This window comes from Peromyscus leucopus, chromosome 9 (genome assembly GCF_004664715.2).
Source record: "Peromyscus leucopus breed LL Stock chromosome 9, UCI_PerLeu_2.1, whole genome shotgun sequence".
NCBI lineage: Eukaryota > Metazoa > Chordata > Mammalia > Rodentia > Cricetidae > Peromyscus > Peromyscus leucopus.
The window spans coordinates 110,484,353-110,508,459 of NC_051070.1; the positions used below are offsets into that span (position 1 = coordinate 110,484,353).

Genomic DNA, 24,107 nt, shown 5'->3' on the forward strand with positions numbered 1-24,107 from the left:
TGGGGAGCCCTGTGCTGTTGTCACTTGTTTGCTTCCTGCTTGTTTACATCTTAGTCCTGTAAAGTACGCAGGTGTCATTTTTAAGAGAACTCTACCTGATTTGGGGCAGAGTTTTATAAAAAAAAAAAAAAAAAAAAAAAAAATGACACACTATGTTATAGTACTGCAGTGGCTCATGGAGTGATTTCGCCTCTGCTCTCTTCCCACTCTGCCCTCCCTATGACATGAAGTAGGCTGGGATTGGATTTGCCACCCCCATTTTACAGATGGGAGCACTGAGCTTCTGGGGCATGCTGTGTCCCCAACCTCACCCATTCAGTGATCAGGAGCAGCGGTTGCTGCTGTTGGGATGGGGCTTGCGGGCCACAGCAGCCCTCCTGGCTTCCCCTGGGGTGGCAGGAGAAGGCCCCCACATCTGTGCCGTTTCCAGGGCCACTCTGGAAGGAAACCTGAGAGTTTTCTCTTGCCTGGGCTCTCAAGGGTGCTCCGCCCACCTCCTGGCACACTGGTAGCACTTTGACATCTGCTCTGCCTTTACGCCAGCTGGCCGGCTGTAGGCACGGGGGACCAGAGTCCTGGCTTCTGTGCATGGCTTGAGCCATCTCCGCTTCAGTGATGGGAGCTTACGCTCAGGCCTTCCAAATGGGAGTCTTAACGTTGTTCTCTTCCCTTTCAGTCAGGCTATCTCGAAATCCAAACTCAGGTCAGTATCTTCTGTTCCTGTTCATTTTCATTCTTCCCCCCCCCCACCCCCCGAGAGCTTGTGTTGGGGTTTTGATGTTACGTTTTAAAATCTGAATTTCACATAGAATTGGTCTAGACGAGTTTAAGCATGGATCCCAGATTTCAGTCAAAGTATCCCAATCCTGCCTTAGGGAAGCAGAATGGGGCATCGGTGCCTTCAAACCATAGCACAGCAACACACGAGGTACATTTTGCCTCCTTATCAACCCTCCAGTCTCTTCTTAAAAACATTTTCCATAAAAGAAGGTTCAAGAAGACTTCTAAGGCACCTCCTAGTATCCAGTTTCTTGATCTGGATGCAGACTACATGTTCCCTTTGTAATTCTCATGGAGCCGTATGCTTGTGTTTTGTGTCCGTCCCCTGTTAAAGACATTTCCCTGGTGCACACAAACAGTAAAACTAAATACAACACCTCAACCTGCAGAAAATCTAGAAGAAAACAGGAGGAAAAGCATTGGGTTAGGTGAAGATTTCTTCATATTCATTGCCCAATACATAATCCATATTAGAAAAAAATTGATAGATTGTTCCCCATCAGAATTAAAACTTCTAACTTTGTTTTATTATAAAGTAAAAAGATAAGCTACAGACCTGCTGAAACTATTTGCGGATCATATTTGATAAAAGACTAGTATCTAATATAGAGAGAATAATATGTAAAGACAGTATCAGTGACAAAAGAACCCTATAAAATTGGAAAGAAGTTTCCAGCAGGCAGGTCACAAAGAGGAGAAATGTGTGATATCTACACACGCGAACATGGTTTACTTAGAAAATACGAGTTAAAACCATAATTTGATAACTACTGCACACTGATACAAGTAGGTCACATTCAAGTATCTATCTGATGATGCCAAGTTCTGACAAGGACGCTGACGGGCATTTTTGTGGAGTGCTGGCTGGCATGTTAAATAACATAATTATTTTGAAAAAACACTCACTAGTTCCTTACAACGTTACATTAATGATGTGGCCCAGCAATTCCAATTCTGAGGTATTTATGTAAAGGAAAGACATACGTAAGAATTATAAGTGTTTATAATGGCTTTGTTCATAATTACTTTAAACTAGAAATAACCCAGCGTCCATCAGTTGGTAAAATGAGCAGATCTATTGTGATTTATCCATGCAGTAGAATACTTCTCAGTGACAGGAGGAAGGGGAAATGCTGAGAGGGCCACTGAGGTGGCTTACTGGGGAAGGGGTTTGCTGTGCAAGCCAGGTGGCCTGGGTTCTAGAACATACCTAAAGGTGGAGGAGAACCAGCTCAACAGAGTTGTCCCCGACCACCACACACAGGGCGCAGCACCGTTACCCGGTTACCACACAGCACATCTCATGTGCACATGTGCACACACAATACCATTTCTTTTTTTAAATTACTGATAATGAAGCAATACTGATGAATCTCAAAAGCATTTGGGTGAGGAAAAAAAGCCTCAAAAGGATACCGATCGTGATTCTGGTTTTCTGGCAGTCTAGTTGAAACACAGCAATGGGCATTAGAAGACAGACCGGTAGTGTTGATCTGGAGATGAGGGCCATAAACAGACTCAGATGAGTGATGGAAGTGTTCTACACTTCTGACCGAGTGTAGGCCTAAAAAGAATAGACTTGCTGCATGTAAATTCTATCTCAACCTGACCTGAAGTAAAATTTAAGTTGTTCTGTGGGTCTCTGTTACCAAAGACCACAGAAATGCTCCCTAATTTGACACCTGCCTTTCATCTTCTGCCTCAGCTTTTGATATCCCTCCCCAAATCCTCCTCGACTCTGTAGCCATCCCAGACTGTCCTGTTTCTATAGGTGTCTTGCCTTGGTGGCTTCGCCTCCAGGGTCCTTGGCCTGATGTCTCCTCTAGGGAGACTTCCACCTACCTCTGGAAAGTCCTCAGTCATTAAGGTCCAGCCCAGCTCTTTGCTTTGCAGACAAGCCTTCTCTGGCTCTTCCGAAGACCATGTAGGCTCCCTTCTCCCTGTTCCCACACCTTAAATCTGGGGCTCGACTTGTGTGAATTTGCAGCTGTCATTCACCCATAACCCTTTGTGCCGGCTAAGGCCCCCAACCCTGGAAAAGTGTCTTTTGTGTCTCCATTTACTAGCAGTGTCCAGGAATGCGGCCTTCCCACCACCCACACATAATTGAGCCCGGGGAGGGAAACTAGAGGTGCTACATGTTTCCAGCGAGTACGACACCGAGGTCTTCTAGATGTTGTGGGTCACTTTTCTCTTGTCACTACTGTGCAAGACAGACCCACCAAGCATAGCCTTTGGGGACTCCCTTGTGTCCCAGGAGAGCCCAGCTGTGAGCCGTTCGAGTCCTCAGGAGAGTAGTCTGTGCTGCTCATCATGTTTCTAGATGCCGTTTGTCCCATCGGAAACTGCAGGGTAAAGCCCAGCTTGCCGGGTCTGTGTGAAGCCGCCCATTGCTCATCTGTTGCTGGCTTCCTGGCTTGCATGGGTTTAGCATAGCAACACAGCTGCGTGACATTGAAGCAGCCTTGATTTTCCCCGAGTCGTACCTCCGAGGAAATGCCCCCCCCCTTTTTTCCGAGACAGGGTTTCTCTGTGTAGCTTTGCGCCTTTCCTGGAACTCACTTGGTAGCCCAGGCTGGCCTCGAACTCACAGAGATCCGCCTGGCTCTGCCTCCCGAGTGCTGGGATTAAAGGCGTGAGCCACCGCCACCCGGAGAGGAAATGCCCTCTTGACAGACACCGAGACAGCATGGCCGGAAGAGAAGGGACTTGGCAGCCCAGCTGGTTCTCCCCTGGGTTCCAGGTTGCTGAAGAGCAAGCAGTCTGTGGTGCCTAACGGTCCACGTACGGCAAGGAGATGGGAAGTGTTTTCCAAAAAGGAGACAGGCAAAGGGAAAAATGACTTTCCCTAATCACAAACAGAGACGGAAGGTGGGTGGGGACATGTCACGTGTCTGTTTGGTTCTGCTCGTTTTATTTTTATGAAAACACGATTCAATATTGGATCTTCTCCTAAAGGTATATTTTGAGCATTACTAGTTAGAAAGGGCACCCGATGACTCAGCCAGAAGACACATGTCCCACTCAGCTTTGACACCTACGAGGCACCAGAGGAACGCACGCCAGAGATTTGAGAAAGGATTAAAAGCTTCCCTAAAAAGAGAGTTGTGGCCATGGATTGCTCTGCTGCCTAATAACTTCTGTACAATGATAAGCTGCCACACAAGCTTGTACATGTAATAAGCCGAGTAGTTCTGCCCCTCTGCCCCCGACAGATCATGTGCTATATGGCACCCCCAAGATCTTTGTGTGTGTACCGGTGCAGTCTTGAATCTGCACTTGAGTCTATAGATGTCTGGATTCTCTAACCCACTTGCAGGCTGCATATGTCAGATCAGATCCTGGAGTTATTTATAGCCAGCAGGGAAAGTGATAACACAATTCATTCAAGATTATACTGTTGAAAGCTGCATGATAAGACTAACAGTTTTTATCATGGGGTCTGTTCGCATCTGTGCTGGTGGTTCACATCTTTCCTTCCTAAGCCACCTGATGTGAACTTTTATTGCTCAGTAAAGTTTATTGGCCTCCGAGATGCTGTATTTGCCCATGTTCTAGAGAGCAATGTTTGCTTGTTTTTTCAGCCGACGCTGGCGTCGCTGGAACCGATTCAATCGCAGGAGATGCAGGGCTGCCGTGAAATCCGTCACATTTTACTGGCTGGTCATTGTCCTGGTGTTTCTCAACACTTTAACTATTTCCTCTGAGCACTACAATCAGCCAGACTGGCTGACACAGATTCAAGGTATGGCTGGAAGGTTTTCTTCTTTTGTTCTGACTTAGAGATGCTTACAGTGAACACATGTGTTCAGTATTATCTGAAATGTAATGGGGTAGTAGAACATCCAGTTAGAACTAAGGCGCAGTAGAACCGTCCAGACTCAGACTGGCCCTGGAACAGACGTACTGCCTACACTATCCATGTCAGCTAACTTATGCCCCAGCCTTGAGATAGCCCAGCACCCAGGAATTCTGGAGTTGATATGTCCGTCTCCCTGCCACATTGGAAGCTTTGTCCCCACTTTAGTATTTTTGGTAAGTGATTTTGATTCCACTGCTTTGGATGGCTAGAATTGGGGTGTGTAGAGATCATCCCCGGAAGAGCCCATTCCAGACTGGAGGGTTTTGAACTCTTGACTGGTCTTTCTGTATTTTGGCTTCTGCTCCCCTCAGCCTACGTGGCGTTATTTCTTGCTACTAAAAACATTTCTTTGGCCCTTTGGAGCTGGCTCAGCGGGTGAAGTACCTGCTGTGTGAGCGTGACGGCCTGAGTTCAGACCCCAGAGGTCGCGTATAGACAGCTAGTCACTGCAGTGGATGCCTGTGACCCCCGCTCTGTGGGATGGACAGAGACAAGAGGGTCCCCGGAACTAGCTGGGTTCCGTGAGAGGCCCTGCTTTGAGGGAATAAGGCAGAGAGTGATCGAGCGGAACATGTAACATCTTCATTTGACCCCTGCGTATGCTCAACCACACACATGTGCTGATAACCCCCTCCCCCTCTTCCCCATACACAGAGAGAAAATAAATAAATAAGAAATAATAATTGACACTAGGATGCCACAAGTGGTCATTCACCAATGTCATATTTTATTATTTATTTATTATTTTCTCTCTGTATGGGGAAAGTGTGTCTATGTGGGAAGGGGATGGGGGTGTTGAAGAAAAAAAACCTATAATGTGATCTCAATGCACAATCTTAAAGAGTTTAGTGTTGACAGGCTACAGGAATTCCTGTGGTAAAGGTCTCTACCATTTCATAGAAACCGAGTGACTTCTCCAGACTCACTTGTGGGTGGTGGCCAGCAGCAATAAGGATGGTGCCTGTCCCCGGTGCAGCAGTGAGGCCGGGACGAGGCTTTGCCGTGTCTGCCGCGGGCACCGATGGAAGGGAGGAGGGATGAAGAGCACGCCTGCCCTTTGTCTTCCCAGATACTGCAAACAAAGTCCTGTTGGCGCTGTTCACCTGTGAGATGCTGGTGAAGATGTACAGCTTGGGCCTCCAGGCGTACTTCGTCTCTCTCTTCAACCGCTTTGACTGCTTTGTGGTGTGTGGGGGGATCACCGAGACCATTCTGGTGGAGCTGGAGCTCATGTCCCCTCTGGGGGTCTCCGTGTTCCGGTGTGTGCGCCTCCTGAGGATCTTCAAAGTGACCAGGTAGAGATGTGGGTACCCTCCCTGAGCGGGGGACACCCTCTTCCTCTCCCGTGGTCTCTGGGTTCACCCCCTTCCCCTTGACCTGTAGGCACTGGACCTCCCTGAGCAACCTTGTGGCATCCTTGTTGAACTCCATGAAGTCCATTGCTTCACTGCTGTTGCTGCTCTTCCTCTTCATCATCATCTTCTCCTTGCTGGGCATGCAGCTGTTTGGTGGGAAGTTTAATTTCGACGAAACCCAAACCAAGCGAAGCACCTTCGACAACTTCCCCCAGGCGCTCCTGACTGTGTTCCAGGTGAGCTCCCGCCTCCCCATCCCGAAAGCACGTGTTGGGAGCGGAAGCCCGAGGGCTAGAACCCGTGCCTTCTTGGGTCTACCCACAGCTCGTTAAGACCTCAAGATGCTGTTTTATCAATCGTTTCTGCCCCACGGTCCTCTGGGGCAGAATTTAATGTCACGTAACTTTTTCTACAGTATCTTCCAGCTCCCTGTGTGATAGGACAAACCCAAACACTCTTTGTTTGATTTTGTGAGATTTCTGTGAAATAGACTCTAAAGTCCTCTTGTTATTCACGAGTTTGTTTGTTTGTTTATTTATTTATTTATATCACAAGGCATATTTGCAATCATAGTTATAATAGATTCAAGCCAAGAAGTGAATTTGGACCCATAGCTGGGATGTCTTGATGTGCCGTCAGCGGAGTCCAGGTGGTAGGCTCGGCTGGGCTGGCCTCTGCCTTTGCTTGGAGTGAGGCTCTGAAGCTGATTGTGCTGTGGGGCCCCTGACAGTGTCTCACAGGGATGCTGTCACTGGAGGAGCAGCACACTAGCCACAGTGCTAACCTGGGCTGGGGGACACTGAGCCCTCCCCCCATGCTTCCAGCTGGGCCCCTGCTGTGGTCAGAACCTGAGAGATTGGCTTACAGTGCCATCCACCCTCCCCAGATGTCACACGTCATTAGCAAACATCCAAACATCTAGTCCTGATGAAGAGCAAGGGCATCATGGGAAGGGCAAGAAACAGGTAGATGTCATAGTAGCTTTCCTTATTCTCGCTTCTGTGACTTTGAAAGAACACAGTGTCTACAGAGAATGATCTAGAAGGTTTCTCATATGGTCATTTGAGATTCATAGAATTACTACTGCTGTAGGCTGGGGTTTCTTAAACGTTTCGCTGCTTGCAACCATTTTTACCCCAAGTTTTTTTTTTTTTTTTTTTAACAACCTTGTGTATATTGGTTGTATGTGTGTGTGTGTGTGTGTGTGTGTGTGTATGTGTGTACAAATCAAACATTTGCTGGTAATGAACATAAAGAATTAAAAAATATATTTGTGCCTAGACACACACACACACACACACACACACACACACACACAATTAAAAATAAAAGTAAACCTTAAAAATTTAAAGAACATATCTTTGGAAGACATACATTTTCAACATTTATTAAAGACAAGTGCAGAGTTCCAGGAAAAGGCGCAAGGCTACACAGAGAAACCCTGTCTCGAAAAACCAAAAAAAAAAAAAAAAAAAAAAAAAAAAAAAGACAAGTGCAAATTTGCATACTAATCCATAAATAGAGAAAGAATTAAATCTTGGGGCTGGGGAAAGTTTGTGAGCACCTGCCAAGCATGAGGACCTGAGTTTGGGTTCCTAGTGCCCACATAAAAAAGCTGGGCATGGCAGTTCTTATTAGTAATCCCAGTATGTGGGGCACAGCAGAGAAAGGAGGATCCCTGGAGCTCATTAGCCAGCCAGCCTAGCCAAATCCAGGAGCTCCAGCCAGCTTCGGGGGGAGACCCTGTCTCAAAGCACACAGTGAAGAGGGATCAAAGAAGACACCCAACATTGCTATCTGTCCTAGACCTGCAGGTACACCATAGGAACATGTACACACACACACACACACACACACACACACACACACACACACTCTGAAATCTTGGCTGAATACTGAATAATTTTATTTTATCATCATCAGTTCCTAGAATGCCACTTTACATAAATATGTAATACAAAACAGCAGAAGTATGTTTAAGGCCCTTTCAGAAACTATTGGAAATTCTACCATAATTTATTTAACAAGTTGTTTTGTTGTTCTTGTTGTTGAAATTTTTTCCAAATTTCAAACCCTCAACTGAAATAGAAGTTTTTAAAATCAAATATTTGAACACAATCCAGTCCAAAGATGTACTATTGCAGAGCTGCCTGCAGAGGGGCTGTGAGAGGAACTCGTGCAAGTCGCTGTTTTCTGTAATTACGCGCGTGTGTTTCGGTAAGAGCAGAGAACTTAGTGTGAGCAGTAAAAACGCTGCTGTTCCCAGCCTGCGGCAGTCCAGGCCCAGGGAGTTCAGGGAGGGTTCGCGGCTTTGCATGGTCTGAGAGCATGCACGGTGCTAAGTGGGCGTGTTGTGAATTCAGTCTCAGGCTGCAGGGACCTTGTGCAATACAGCATGCGTCAGGGCTGCCAGCAACATCTCGGGCTCATTAAAGGTTGGATTTTTGAACTAACTTTTGTTTGTTGTATGTTCAGAAACCTTTTACTCTTACCAGGGCTTTTATAACCTCATGGCCTGGTAATCGACCCCATAGGAAGTCATACCCCACAGTTTGAAACCCATGATAGGGTCTTCTTTTAAATTATTTAAAAGTCATGGCTGCTGGCTAGTTACTGGTTTTTTGTTTGTTTCTTATTTTTTTTCAGGAAACATTTGTTTCCTTTTTCTTGCAATACATTCATATGACACCAAATGTACGTGTTATAAAAATACAAAATGGCAGTCCTCCCACCCAGCCACCCCCCCCCACATACACACACGGTCTTCCTGGGTGGTAACCACTACTGTCCAGTTTTCCGAGTAACCTTAGATATTGGTCACAGGTGAGAGTCACTCGACCTGCTTACCCGGGGTGAGTTTGCCCACCACATACTGTCTGGCGTCTTGTTTTAGTCGGTTCTTCTCTTTAAGAGATGGGCCGCCTACTTGATCCAGGAAAGGTTACAAGCCCACATAGGCCGTGGGCGTGGGTTGCCGTTGCTTCTGTGACCAGTCCCTCACAGTGCTCCAGTGGGCGGAGCTGAGTGTGCAGGACACAGTAGGCGCGTGTGGGAGACTAGATGTGCGGGACAGGTCCTCCACGTGGAACCTCTGGGCAAAGGCTGCCTCTTATTTGGTACCCAGACAGTGCTCTGCTTATAACGGAAGTCATTCACTCCCAGGCAGCAGCTTGGAGGCAGCCCGTGCTCCTTCCCTTTGCTGAGGTGGGTGTTTGCACTTCATAATTGCTGCTGGCCTGTCAGGGGAAATGGTTTCTCATTGTCGTTTTATAGGGAGTGAAGTCAAGAGCCACTTTTTCAATTATCTGCCCATTTGCTGTTTGACTCTGGTCTGCATAGAAGATAAACTCTCTGCCTGGGGGGTAGCATTTTAAAAACTGCAGTCTGTGTTTGTCTGATTGGATTTCAGAATGGATTGGATTACCAGGTATCATCAATAGAGAAGATTACATTTGAAACAGCTTGTTTCTACTCTCGAGATAGTTTACACACTTTCATGTGACAGGATTCCCCGATTCTGAAAATGCATGGATACGGTTCCCTGTCTCTGCAGACATTCGCTATGTGGAATACTATGTACTGAGCAAAATGAATGAGAAGAAGCTCCTTAGTCAGGGTCTGCAGGAATATCACTGAATGGAGAAAAGCCACTTGTAGAAATATGGTATGCTTAAAAAAATAAGAGAAGTTACCAGTGGCTTCTCCCCTTCCTCCCCCTCCGTGTATGTGTGTGTGTGTGTGTGCGTGTGTGTGTGTGTGTGTGTGTGTGTGTGTGTGTGTGTGTGTGTGTTTTAATCCATAGACAAAGGTGCCAGACAGACAGGTACCAACATCAATCGCTGTCTAGGAAAAAAGCTACAAGAAACAACTCTTATTTGCAAAATTAAATAATACATTGAGCCAGGCAGTAGTGGCACATGCCTTTAATCCCAGCACTGGGAGACAGAGGCAGGAGGATCTCTGTGAGTTTGAGACCAGCTTGGTCTACAGAGCGAGATCCAGGACAGCTAAGGCTACACAGAGAAACTCCGTCTTGAAAAAAAAAAACAAAATAATAATAGTAATAGGTTGAAGCTTCAGCAGGATATCAGATAGATCGATTTCATCGTGAGCTGGGTTGAGAAAAGCCACTGAGGTCAGGGTTAGTGGTAGCCGAGGAACTCTGGCATGGCAGCGGTGGCCTGAGGAGTCCACCAGCTGTCTGACCCCAGCCTTGTTGTGTTCTCAGATCCTGACAGGCGAAGACTGGAATGCGGTGATGTATGATGGCATCATGGCCTATGGAGGCCCATCCTCCTCCGGGATGATTGTCTGCATCTATTTCATCATCCTTTTCATCTGTGGCAACTGTATCCTTTGGAAGGGCCAGAACTGTGCGGTCCCCGTCACTGCTTGTTCCCTGTGAATTTTCCAGTGGTTGTGGTGATGGTAGCAGCTGTAGGGCTAAGGGAGACAAATGCCTTCTTCCCCTTGTCCGCTCCACGCTGCCTTTCTGTCCACATGGCAGATGGGAGCCATAGAGTCATGCCGGTAACAGTGCCCGTACAGGTGCCAGCAGATAAAGGGTTAGTGTCGTGCCTCCATACAGGGCGAGCAGGGAAGCCTGGTGTGTGTTCATGTTGTCGTCGCTGGGAGGCTAGGGCTACGTCCACGTCACCCCACGAGCGGTGAGGAGCCCCTGATGGGTCGTCCCAGTCTTGCCTCGCTTGCCTGTCTTCTCTATCACGGTGTGCAATCTTTCTCTGACTTGCCCGGTTCCTCTTCCCTGCAGTGGGCTGTTGGGTCCCTTTGTTTACCTCCACCAGCCCCTTCGGGATCTTGTAAAGTTTGCCTTTGTGTCTGTTTATTCTCTGGCTCCTCCATGCCCAGCATAAGACCTACCATATGAAGAACCTTCGTAACGATGGCAAATAAGTATGCCTACAGACGTGAACACCTCATGTTCTCCTCCCTGCTGATTTAAAACGTCCTGCTATGGACGAGTCCTTAGTGGTCCAGATCCCTGTAGCTCATCCCTCTCAGTCTCCTTTCTTCAGTGTGGAACCCTCGTGCTGACCGCCCTGCCGTCCTTAGGGCCAGTGCTTTATGCTATGAGATTTCTGGGGAAACCCTGTCTCAGCACGTCCACCACATTGCTGAGTCCCTGGGCTCAGTTCTAGGGCCCTGTCCTCCAGGGAGCTCCTCTACTCACAGATGAGTTCACTGAGCTCTGAATTCCCCCTCAGATTTTGTCCATGTCTGTTGATCGTGTGCAGAGTCCACTGTCCACTGGAACTTCTGTGGGCATGCCCCCTCCTCCCCAGCCAGATGACAGCTTTGTGGGCCAGGAGCCTCCTTCTTGGTGTTGACCTGCTTCCTGGTAAAATGGTGCATACTGGCCCTTGAGGACATGGTTAAGCGAATGGTTTTCCTTTTCCTGACTGGCTGTAGCCACACTGTGTGCCAGGCTTGAGTCTGCCGACTGGTTCCTGTCACTCCTCTCTGGCTCCCTGTTGAGGTTCTCTGTAGCACACGCCACCACATGAGGTCCTTCAAGAGTTGCTTAGGTTGCCTGTCTCCATCTGGGACAGATTCTCCATTACATCATGTTTCCTCCCGTATCCCCAGTACCCAGAGGGCCTGGCCTACCCAAGGTGCTTTGTAGATCTTTCTGAATGAATTCCCAGAACACCCCTGTTTAGGAAGCCTGGGCCATGCCTCTGAATGCAGGTGACATTGATCCAGATTTACACTCCACTTCCCACAAGTTTAGTGTCATTGCAAGGCCAAGAATGGGATTCTTTCTTCATGGGGTCCATTGAGAGACATGCTTGAGACAGCTGTTCCCCATGCTGACCCCTGTCTAAGTCACCATTGTAAAGCCTGTCTGAGGAGTTTCCAGCTCCCTGTGCCCAGGAGAGATGCTTTGTTCAAGTTTCAATGTAACTCACCCAGGTTTCCATCCTCCTGGAGTCTTGAATAGAATTAGACATGGCACCACCACCCCACCCCACCCCCGCCGCCACACACACACACACACACACACACACACACACACACACACACTCTTACCATTAGGCCCTTGTTAGCTTTCACTGATATATGTGTTCAGCAGCCCACCTGGAAGTTTCTAATACACAGTGCACATGGGGCCGCGGTCTACTGTTCCTGTCTCTCCTATGCCCCTGCTGAAGGCTGAGCATCAGGCTTAGGGAAACGGGCACCCAGCACAAGACCCTCAGCCCCCCTGGGCTTCTCACAGGGTTCATAAATACTAGTCAATAAGGAAGTAATCACATCCGACTTAAGGCTGTCATTAAGAAAACATTTTTTCCCTAAAAATCCTAGAAAACATTGCAAGCAGTTTTATAATTTAAAAAAGCTTATTTGCTTGATACATTACCATTTATAAAAGTATGTTCAGCCACAAGTCTAGCCACAGCGGGGCCCTCCAGAACACAGCCTAACCTCTCTTGGCAGGAGCTCTAGATTGCCATCCCTGGCAGGTATCTGCAGAGTGAAGAATAAAGGAACTAGCCACAGACTCTGGAGCCCATGCTAGAGGAGAAAGCCTCCTGCTATTTTGTGTGATGAGATCATCGTTCAGTCACCTGTGGCCTTTGAAGGTGTCTGGCTTGCAAAGGAATCCCTTGAATATGTATGTTATAATGTGTGCTTTCAAAGAAAATGAAACACAGTGTGCTACATGAATGTGCAGCGGTAGATAAGAAGGAGACAGTGAAATGTGTGTTTCCATGCATCTCTGTAGATAGTCAGGGGGCCCTACATAGGATTCTATGCTTTTTACTTGTTTTTTAAAGTGGGATTTTACCAAGTTCTCCAGTTGCACCAAGGGACCGTCACACTAGGGTCAGCCACCTGAGCAGAGGAGTGTAACGTGGCCATTATCAACTCTACATAGTTGCATTTAAAAACACATTGGGCCTGGAGAGATGGCTCAGAGGTTAAGAGCACTGACTGTTCTTCCAGAGGTCCTGAGTTCAATTCCCAGCAACCACATGGTGGTTCACAACCACCTGTAATGAGATCTGGTGCCCTCTTCTGGCCTGCGGGGATGCATGCAAACAGAACACTGTATACATCATAAATAAATAAATCTTTAAAAACACATTGTACCCTTAAGATTTTCAAATTAGATATCCTACTGAATGTCTTCTTGGCCATCGCTGTAGACAATTTGGCTGATGCTGAAAGTTTGAACACTGCTCAGAAAGAGGAAGCTGAAGAAAAAGAAAGGAAAAAAATTGCCAGGTAATCCTGTTTTCACTGAGGCATTTTCTCAGAGGTGCTGGGGACTCGGCCATGCTTCCCGAGGGGTGCTAGGACTCAGTCACGCTTCCTGAGGGGTGCTGGGACTCAGCCATACTTCCCGAGGGGTGCTAGGATTCAGCCATGCTTCCCGAGGGGTGCTGGGACTCAGCCATGCTTCCCGAGGGGTGCTGGGACTCAGCCATGCTTCCCGAGGGGTGCTGGGGACTCAGCCACGCTTCCCGAGAGCTGAGGCCCTTGATTGCGGCCTTACAGTGATTATGGGTAACTATGTGGTACCAACTAAAGAGAAGGGACTCTTGGATGAAAGGCAGGCTCTTGGCTCTTACCCTCAGAGCAGAGTGGAAGTCACACATCCCTGTGCTTACAGAATCACTACAGTTAATTGTGGCGTCATAATTAAACAATGCATTCAGTGCTGCTTAGCTCTTGGCTGAGGATTTTAATAAGATGATCTGTGTAATGGCTCCATTGCATTAGATGAACAGGAAGCCCTGAGTTTGTGTTGCCCTGTACTCTTGGCCATCAGTGTTTCCAACTGAATTCTGCTCCTCCATCCAGCACTGTTGATTCAGAATCCTGGTTAGCCCTTTAATACACAGCAATACGGTTATTCGGTTTCTTGTGTTCTTTTACCTGTAGAAAAGAAAGCCTAGAAAATAAAAAGAACAACAAACCAGAAGTCAACCAGATAGCCAACAGTGACAACAAGGTACTTTTTCCAGAATAACTTCTCTGTGTTTCAAAGTGATTCTGTTGGTGTCTTCACTTATACCGTGAAAGCGTCCTTGAGTGTGATATTTTACTGTGAAAAATAGAGCCTACCATATGGGCCTGGGGATTCTGATTGAGTTGGAGAGGGAGCTGATTGACCAACATTTCACCACAGGGTGTGGATACTATGGCAATTGGACTACTTGTTTTGTTGTGAGTTGCAGCTGTGTGGTCAGACATAATCCATGGTTACAATTATGTTAGTATCTTCTTAGTAGGTGTTAAAACTGGGGGTTTTTAGTAGTCCACTGTTCCCAGAGATGACCTTAGAGTCCAGGTGGTCTAGGAGGCTTTGAGGCTGCACTATCAGGCTTCATCACACTTAGGACAGCTCTGGATATTTCTGTGATGTGTTTGTTCATGAAATTGATAAACCATGAGTGAGTGACAGTTTCATGTCAAACACTAGACTACCTCCATGGAGTTCACAGTCTAATTGAGTGACAGGAATCTAAATGTGGTTATCACACAGTGTATGTGCCTGCACTGGAATGACAAAGGACAGAACCCTGGGCAGTGCCCACTGTGACCTGGGTGGCGGCCTGTCTCTTACCTGCTCTTGGGCCTTTTGGCTGAAGCGGACTCTCCATCTATCATCTCGGCACATGCACACACACACACACACACACATACACACACTTGCATAAGAGCCCTCGTACTGCTGAGTGGCAGGGTGGCGCTCTGGCTTTGGCCCTCTGAAGTACATTAAGTCAGCATTCCCTCTCTATTGTCCTAGGTTACAATTGATGATTATCAGGAAGAGACGGAAGACAAGGACCCTTACCCGCCCTGTGATGTGCCAGGTATGTAGGGCAGAGAGGCCCAGAAGTTTGGAGATATGGGGGGAGGGGTTGTCACATGGGGCCACTAAGGCCACCAAGGCCGTGGGCCCCATTGTCTTGGAGAGCAGTTAGCTCTGTTTTCCCCCAAAGTCACAGGCAGCACAGAGGGACTTAAATCCCAGGTTGAGGAAGAGGAAGATGGACTGATAGGCACAGCTTTTGCTGGAGAAGTGGTTGTGGGTGTCGAAGCCTGAGGGTAAGCGTGCCTGTGACTGGAAATCCACAGTTTTTCTGACTGAAACCGAGCAAGGGGGCGGCGGGAAACAGCCACATGTTGGGAGGGTGGCAGCAAGGCTCTTACTGTCTGTGGCCATAGCCATGCTGTGCCCTGGAGGACGCCTCCTCCCCCATACTCCATAGCTAAGTGCAGCAGACATGGATGGGCGTGTCCCACCCCATGCTCATGCAGCCCATATTCTGAAGGAAAAGGAAGGCTTTAGTTGGTGGAAGCAGTGGATGTTGTTAAAGTTTAAGCAACATTTTAAAGTGAAGTTAAGAACAATAATTCAGACCCATATGTAATCCTTCACACCTATAAAAACTGTTCCATTTAAAGTAGGTGAAGAGGAAGAGGAGGAGGAGGAGGATGAGCCTGAGGTTCCTGCTGGTCCCCGCCCTCGCAGAATCTCAGAGTTGAACATGAAGGAGAAAATTGCGCCCATCCCCGAAGGAAGTGCTTTCTTCATTCTTAGCAAGACCAACCCGTAAATACTTCCTTCCTCATCATTTGCTGCTGTCTCTCTACAGTGACTCTTGAGGGTAGTGGGGGTGGGGTAAAGAACTCAGGGTTCAGGGTTCACAGCCCGCTTCCGACCCTGCGTGTTCCTGGACTCCACAAGTTCCCTTCAGTCCTGCTCATCTTCCCGGCCTTTGCAGTGCATTCAGCCCCCCCAGGAAGTGTCCTGTTCCCTTGTGGGTGGGACAGAGTCCTGGGAGGAGCCTGCTCCAGAATCCCCCCCCACACCCACACACCCACACCCCACAAACACACACACACACACACACACACACACACACACACACACACACACACACCCCGCCTGGGAACAGCGATAGGGCAGCGTCTAGCTCAGTAAGACATTATGGTGGAGTCCACGGCTCTCCTGGTGTGTACACTGGCCACCTCTAGCACCCTTTCTTAACAAGTGGATCTTGTCTTAAGATGCTTTATGGGATGAGAATTTTGTAAAGCAGGTTCTGCACAGCATCTTCGTTTTCGGGTCCCATTTAGGTGATTTTTCCCCCCTGTTGAGTTTTATGGTATTGCTCATGATGCTTTATAGGCTCTAAACATTTGATTCAGCACTGTGAAACTGTGCTTAAAATAGCGTCTCTCGTATTAAAATGATAAGGTGCTCACCAGGAACATGGTAATGACTCATACACGGGGGAGAAAGAAGTCTATTTACTAGCTGGTTTCTAGGTTTAAATCATCTGGGATTAAGTGGGCTGCCAGGGGATAGGTAGCTCCTGGAAGGGTTTCTAGAAGAACTGCAGAAGTAGTTCTTGGCTGTCGGAGAGGAGCACTGTGTAATTCACAGGCCCTGCAGAGACTCGAGTGGGAAGCAAGGCAGGCTGGAGTCCTTGAACCATGACAGCTTCATGATCTTTTACCAAGTTAATTTGTTGGAGTTGTGTGTGAATGACAGGAGGACACGTGTCCCCCTGCATAGAGAGGGTGGAGGACAACTTTATGGATGTGGTTTTCTCTCCCCTTTGTGTTAGTTCCGGGATCGAACTCAGGTTGTCAGGCTTGCATACAAAGTCTTGACCTGCTGAGTTATCCGGTCCACCCGGATGATTGGTAGACAGCTCCTCACTGAGCATCCTTTAAAAGGGAAACAATAGAAAAGACTGCGACACTGTTAGGGATGCCTGTAGTCCATAGCTTATGTATGTCTATGGGAGGAATTGGTCCATTTTTCCAGAAGTCAAGAGCATCCCTGCCCTCATTGTCTTGGAAGGTTTCCCCCAGGCCCAGCTACTGCATTGTGCAAGCCTTCCAGGAAGTGCACAATGCTGAGTAGCCCAAGATGGGGACACTTGAAGTGAGTCACCATCATATAAAGGTGGCTCCTAGTTTTGAAAATAAAAGTTATTTTTCCCAAGGGGAAAAAAAACTCTTTAAATTTGAATATTGAGAGTAGGGTGTTTTGACCCAGCCCCATGGCACCTCAGGGGAACAGGAGAGATTCTGATGGACCCTGAGAGCCATCATGAAAGACTTGGACCTGGGTCGAGAGACCCAGCTGCCCTCCTCACTTCTCAGGGTTGCAGGATTCTGTGAGAAACCCATCACAAAATGCAGTGAGATCCTTCCATGGGAACAAACAACTCAACAGCGTCTGCTTCACCTCTAAGGAGTACTTGTGAACCAACTATTGGATTAAAAATAAGACATTTATGGGCCAGTGAGATGACTGAGTGGGTAAAGGTGCTTGCCACCAAGCCTGACTGCCTGAGTTCAATCCTTTCATATCCGTATGAAACACACACACACACACACACACACACACACACACACACACACACACGAGAGGAAGGGAGGGAGAGGTGGGAAAAGAGAGAGTGAGTAAAGAGAAGTAATAAAGTGTTCTAAAAAAGGACATTTATGACAAAATTTCCAGACAGCGGGACTTCACCAGCTCTCCCTTGTTGCTGGTCACATTTGTAAAATGGTTCCTTTGTGGATCACGAAGGGAATGTGTCCTGTTCTTTGTGTTAGAATGAAAGCTTGGGGCAAGTTAAATTTGACCTTTGAGTGGAGCAAAGACTGAGTCACTGAGAGGGTGGAGCAGCCCCTAGAGCGGAGGGCACTCCAGGAGCTCCGTGCAGCAGTGTGGGGATGTCAGCAGGGCCAGAACCCCGAAGTGAGAGGTACTCCAGGAGCCGCAGTGTGGGGATGTCAGCAGGGCCAGAACCCCGAAGTGAGAGGCACTCCAGGAGCTCTGCGCCGCCCAGTGTGGGGATGTCAGCACGGCCAGAACCCCAAAGTGAGAGAGCCAGCTTGTCTGGCCGCTACACCACCTGGGCCCAGCCGTTGGTTACAGGAGTGTCTTCCTGTGTTAGGCCTCCAGTTAGCTTGCAACTAAGTTGGGTTGTAGATTGTTGTGTAGTTTATTCAAGGGACTTAGTTTGGCCCAGTTTTCTTTCATGAGTCAGGCTTTATGCTGTGGTAGAAAAAAATTAGCACTTAGACATGCCTGGATTTGAACTCTATTCCTGATCCTTCCTAGCTTTGTTACCTTAACATTCTTTCATATCCATAAACCTCAGTTTTCTCATATTTTTATTATTTATTTTTATATGTATGATTGTTTTGTTTGCATATATGTCTATGTGCTACATGTGTGCAGTACCCACAGAGGCCAGAAGAGGGCATTGGATTCCCTGGAACTGGAGTTACAAAGGGTTGTGAGCCCTTGTGTGGTGCCGGGAACTGAACCCAGGTCCTCTGGAAGAGCACCCAGTGTTCTTAACCACTGAGCCATCACTCAGTCCCGGGTCCCATCTTTCATCTTTTGGAGGACAGTAACCTCATGTGTAAGGATTGGATGAAATGGTCTCTGTGGAATTTCTGACACAAAACTGCTCACACCACAAGCTGGCTGTGGGCTTTGGTGGGGCAAACTGTGGGCCACACTGTTCTTCCTGGCTGGAAAACAAGAGCAACATAGCCTTTGGCCAGCCTCCTCCTGGTCTCTCCCCCAAGAAGCCCCACAGCCTGGAGGAGCCTGGCAGGCTCAGGCCTGTGTCCATGCAGTGCTTTTCTCCACAGGATCCGGGTGGGCTGCCACAAGCTCATCAACCACCACATCTTCACCAACCTTATCCTGGTCTTCATCATGCTGAGCAGCGCCGCCCTGGCCGCCGAAGATCCCATCCGCAGCCACTCCTTCCGGAACACGGTACGTAAGCCTCGGAGAGAGCAGATGTGGGTGGGACTACCCTGGGGGTCAGCCCCAACCTGTTTGTGTCCGGGGCCATCCTGGATATAGGGCCAAGCATGGGAGCCTGGGGCTAGAGCTTCTTAGTATGTGGTGCCAGGGATTTGCTTTCTCTGGACCAAGCTGATGGAGACGCATATTTAGAAGTCTCTGCAGTACTGCCCAGCGTCTTCGGGGATCTCTTTGGTCCTTTCTTTTTACATTGAGGTTTCCCTTTCCCCATCAGAGGCACAGTGATGGCTCCTTAGAGGTTTGGGTCTAAGGGGAGAAGGTGAACTTGAGCCCCGGCATGCCATAGGTCCAGGACCTCTGCCCTTGGGTTAGTGAAAAAGAGTTCCTTCTTATGTAGCATTTACATGAGGATGCTCAGCTGCTCCACTGCTGAGAAACACGGGTCAGGGAGAAGATGTGAGGGCAAGTTGAAGCGGCGACAGGTGCTGGTTAAATTTTCAATTATGCCAGGCAGTAGTGGTGTACGCTTGTAATCCCAGCTCTCGGGAGGCAGAGGCAGGCGGATCTCCGTGAGTTCGAGGCCAGCCTGGTCTACAGGGCTAGTTCCAGGACAGCCACGGTGGATACATAAAGAAACCCTGTCTCAAGAAACTAAAAAGAAAAAATTTTTTTCAATTATTCACCCAATGTCATAGCTTATGGATGGTGCCACGGGTGCCTCTGTGTTAGAAGTTGGTTGTTTCTGAGTCAGTCTTTGCTTCACGATCTCTTCCTTAGCAGTTCATCTAACTCAGTCCTGAAGAAACTTCAAAGACGCGTTCAGCCAGCCTTGGGCCTGTCAGCTGACCACCAAGGCACTGCCCTGGAGAGGCAGCAGGGGCACAAGACTGTCAGAGGTGCCCGTCTCTTTCTGCACATCAGATCAGTAGAGACTTTAGGATTAAGACACATCAGCCAATGAGTGCCTCCAGCTTTGTCTTGATAACCACACCCTCATACGGTAGCTCCCCATTCCTGGTGCCTGGCAGACCTGCTGTCAATGAGAGGGTGCTGTTAGGAGACAATGGCAGGGACTTCCTGTGGTGCGAACTCTCACTGGTCTAATAATAGAAACCTGGAGCCAGATATTGGGGTAAATGCTGAAAGATCAGAGAAGTAAAAAGAGCCAGCCACTAGAGAGACTTCTTACCTCTCAGAATTCTCCGACTGAAAGGGGCCAAGCTCCTGTCTCCACCCCACCTTATCACTTCCTCTCTCCGCCCAGCCATATCACTTCCTGTTTCCTCCTCCCAAGTGCTGGGATTAAAGGTGTGTGCCACCACTGCCTGGCCTCTGATGGCTAACTCAGCACTCTGATATCCAGGCAAACTTTATTTGTTAGAGCACACACAAAATATCACCACAACTTTCCCCTGTGGCTCAGATGGAGATGAAGACACTGAGCTTGCAGACAAGGCTTTGATTTAGAGATCCTCAAGGCTATCTTCATTTTAGGCATTCCAGTGGAATGAGCACCCCTCTGTCATTGAGTTCCATCATGAAAATGAAGCTTGAGGCAGAAAATGTGTTTGGAGACAAATCATGGTATCACAGGTCAGGAGCCAGTCCAGGCTAAGAGTCTACCAGGAGCGGATTTGTGTTTCTTCTTATCATAGCCTCTTTCCCATGCATTTGTTGTCCTGTTTCCCCTGTCTCTTTGCAGATGTACGTGTGTGTGTGTGTGTGTGTGTGTGTGTGTGTGTGTGTGTGTGTGTTGCTGTTCTAACTCTGCAGTGTTTCATTGGAACAGTAGCTGAGTTTTTAGTGAAAGGGAAGTAGAAGCCGTGTGAAGAAAGTAGTCTGAGAACTTGGATTGGCCCCGGGCCCCACGTCAGCGTGGCTGCCTGAGGAGGGAATACGGGAAAGGGGGTGAAAGCCTCATAGCCCACCGTTACACAGGACTGCTCTAGCAGTGTCTAAGAGCCCAGAAGTGGGAAGTTTTTAGGAAAGGGTGACCTCTGGCGAGAACTGCTGTGGACCCCCTCACTTCCGTGGAGGAGAGGCACAGGTCCCTCTTATAGAGGAGGGACAGTGTGTGCTCCAGTGGTGGCTACAGCCAAGGGAGGAGACATAATGAAAAGAGTTACTCTTCAATGAAAAGAGTAAGCCTCCACGGTCTCTCCAGACCTTCCAACACTGATATCTTCAGTTCTCAAAAACCATGGCGGTCCGGCAAGATGGGTTAGCAGGTAAAGACACTGGCCACCATGCCTGACCACCTGAGTTCAGTCCCAGGGACTCATGGTGGAAGGAGAGGATTGATAGCTAAAAGTTGTCCTCTGACTTCTCTACATATACTGTGGTATGTGCATGTGTCACAAACAGTAGATAGATAGGTAGGAAGGTGGGTGGGTGGGTGGGTGGGTGGATGGATGGATGGATGGATGGATGGATGGATGGATGGATGGATAGGTAGGTAGATAGATAGATAGATAGATAGATAGATAGATAGATAGATAGATAGATAGATAGATAGATAGATGCCATAAAGCCACAGCACACCATTTCCATGAGATCTGCACCCAGGACAGGCTTGTGTCCTGGCAGTCTTGGCTGCCATCTTTCTGGTTGAGAGGCATGGGGTCAGCAACACACTATGAGTAACCTTGTTGGAATGATCAGACTTCACTTCCCCTGCCTCTGAGTCTTGATGGCTCTGAAAGAAATCAAGAACTTTGCATCAGAAACTCACAAGAGTCTTCTAGATAATAGGTGGTATTCAGGAATGCTGGTACAGTAGCCTATACTAAAAATTAAAGCTCTAGGTCAGTCTATTCTTTGCATGGGCCCAGAAAGGCAAGGATCAGTTTTGGGAGACAGCAGAGTGAGATATAGAACGTGGCAGGAGGAAGTACAAACCATGCCTCACAAACGGAGCCGTCCTGGTGTATGAGGGTCAGGTGGGGAGATCACTTGATAATTAAATTGTCCTGGGTCCATAGGAACATACCAAACTTTCTGATTTGATTTGATGTCATTAGCTTCTATTTATCTATGTTTTAAATATTTAAAATGTTAACCTTTATGGTGCTTGGATCGCAGGCCTCAAGCTCAGTTAGCAAGAGCCTCTACTCCTAGGCTATACACTCTCAGGCTCACCACTAATATTTCTTCACCAACCTGAAGCACAGCCAGACGGCAGTGTATTTCATTTAGCCAAGTTCAAAACTGCAAAACGTGTGTGATTCTCATTCATCAGGGGCTACCGCACTAGTAGTTCACCCAGAGGGGAGGTTATTAACACAGGACTTTCAGAAAGCAGCCCCTGTGGGCCAGGATAGGAGCACGAGAAGCCGGTCGGCCTGAGCAGGTAAAGGAAGCAAGGCTCCCCAACATTTCTTGGTGGTCACAAAGAGGAGCCGTGCATGGGGGAGGTGGGCCCTCCCAAGGGAGAAGCAGGATTGTCCTGCTGGGGAGAAGGGCCTCTGGCCACAAGTTGGGGGTTCTGCACATGGGCAGGGATCTGCCACCGCTTGTTGGGGGTGCCTTGTTCTGATTGCCACATGTTGTACCTTGCAGATACTGGGTTACTTTGACTATGCTTTCACAGCCATCTTTACGGTTGAGATCCTGTTAAAGGTAACACGTTTCTCCTTGACCTCTTCTGCTAATGCGGCCGCAGCGGTAACGGGTGCATTCTTTGCTTGCCTTCCAGGTGCTAGGTTATGCAGACTATGTCTTCACGGGCACTTTTGCATTTGAGATCATTTTGAAGGTAACGGGCTGGCCAGCCGTGTGACCGAGGCCCGCTCCCGTGCAAGGCACAGGAGGAGGCGTGACGTGCTTTGAACTTTTTTTTTCTTCTGTGATCAAGCTAAACTTTTTTTTTTTTTTAACTACAGGATTTTTCCCCCCTGTGATCATTCCAATGTGTTTTTGCAGTTTTTCTTTAACTTTGGAGTGCATGTAGGAGCTACTTTGGCTTTACAGTCTAGTTGGAATTATATTTTGTTCTTTTTTTTTTAAAAAAAAAAAAAAAAAAAAACCCTCTGGTATATTCACTACTAACGGATACAGCACTCTGCGTGAACTTTCCTCTCCCCTTCCTGACTTCAGAGTAAGAGGAAAAGCACCCTTGCTATGGCAGGAGCCACCCTCTCCTTGCTCCTGGGGACTGTACTGTGGTCCCTGTGTCCTTGAATAGTAACGTGCTATTTGCTTGCAACGGGTATTGCAAGATGAGTTGGGTCTTCTTGTGTGGAGATGTCCTGTATCTGTTTGGATGGCATGGGCTTACATCTGCACGGACCGAATGTGTACCTGAATGTACCGCCCATGGATGACCTAACAGGGGACATCATCGTGTGTGCTGTGTCCCCACTGTGAGCACCCCGGGGGGACATTCCTTCCGAGGTTCTCAGAGGTCTGCAGACACAGCAGAGGGCCCAGAGGCTCCAGGAGTTGGGCTTTCTGATTTGATTGTTACCGCCAGTAGTTCCTTGTGGGAAGAAACTGAGAAGTGAAGAGGCTTTAACTATAGTTGTCTTTAAAGTATTCTGAAGTTTATTGTGTGTGCATCTTTTAAAAAGATGTACTTTGCGTTGGGCGACTGGGAACTTGGGCTCCTCACAAAATCTTCTGTTAATGAAACCTCAATTAATGTGGACAGGGAGTGGCCACTTTGTGACATGAGTTCAAAGCCACCCACCCCAAATATGTTCAACCCAGTTTCAAATCTTATAAGAATTTGAGTTTTCTTTCCTGGATGTAAACCAGGAGGTTCAGTTTTAGTCCTCTGACCATCATGGCGGAGCAGATCGGTGGCCAAGGCTTATGGCCCTGTGGTAAGGTCTGTGCCACACAGCATGCAGGGTCCCTACCCCAGGTTCTCCCTGCTGCCTCTCCCCAAGCTGAATTAAGGAGCATTGTTCCACCAGATCTATTAGCCTGGTGACTTGAGATTTTGCTTTACTACCTGCCTTTCTGAACTGTGAAGTGAGTGTACATACTCCTGGGCTCTGGGGCCAATGAAATCCTGGGCTATTTAACACTGTATTTTTCCCATCTGGAGAACTTGCCCATTGAACTCTTCCCGCGGCCAGCAGAAACCTCACGAGAGCACCCACTACGTGCGCTCCTGCTGTACAAGCCGTTTAACATGAGAACGAGCCTGGCTTCCTGTAACAAAAGCCTCTTTGCTTGCTACACCTGATATTGTCCAGTAACTTGACTCGGGAGAGATGGGAATTGGAAGCTGGGTCAACCAAGTTAAGGGGGAAAGGACCCTAGGAGTGCGGGAGCCAGGTGCCACCTCTAGCTTCCACTGAGAGGGTTTTATGAAAACTGT

General features: G+C 48.1%; 1 protein-coding gene across 15 annotated transcripts in view; it reads left to right on the forward strand.

Annotated features, from left to right (window-relative positions):
• Cacna1d (calcium voltage-gated channel subunit alpha1 D) overlaps window positions 1-24,107 on the forward strand; it is a 304,291-nt gene that overhangs the window by 213,991 nt on the left and 66,193 nt on the right. For 14 of the 15 annotated variants that reach the window (XM_028860844.2, XM_028860851.1, XM_037208760.1 and 11 more), the window contains 11 exons: window positions 677-703; window positions 4,365-4,525; window positions 5,712-5,937; window positions 6,026-6,233; window positions 10,226-10,346; window positions 13,134-13,248; window positions 13,909-13,978; window positions 14,777-14,843; window positions 15,439-15,586; window positions 18,661-18,790; window positions 22,340-22,399. In XM_028860844.2, the coding sequence (XP_028716677.1) occupies window positions 677-703; window positions 4,365-4,525; window positions 5,712-5,937; window positions 6,026-6,233; window positions 10,226-10,346; window positions 13,134-13,248; window positions 13,909-13,978; window positions 14,777-14,843; window positions 15,439-15,586; window positions 18,661-18,790; window positions 22,340-22,399 (1,333 nt within the window). The remainder of the gene's footprint in view (window positions 1-676; window positions 704-4,364; window positions 4,526-5,711; window positions 5,938-6,025; window positions 6,234-10,225; window positions 10,347-13,133; window positions 13,249-13,908; window positions 13,979-14,776; window positions 14,844-15,438; window positions 15,587-18,660; window positions 18,791-22,339; window positions 22,400-24,107) is intronic. The other variant, XM_028860847.2, reaches the window with a different exon arrangement.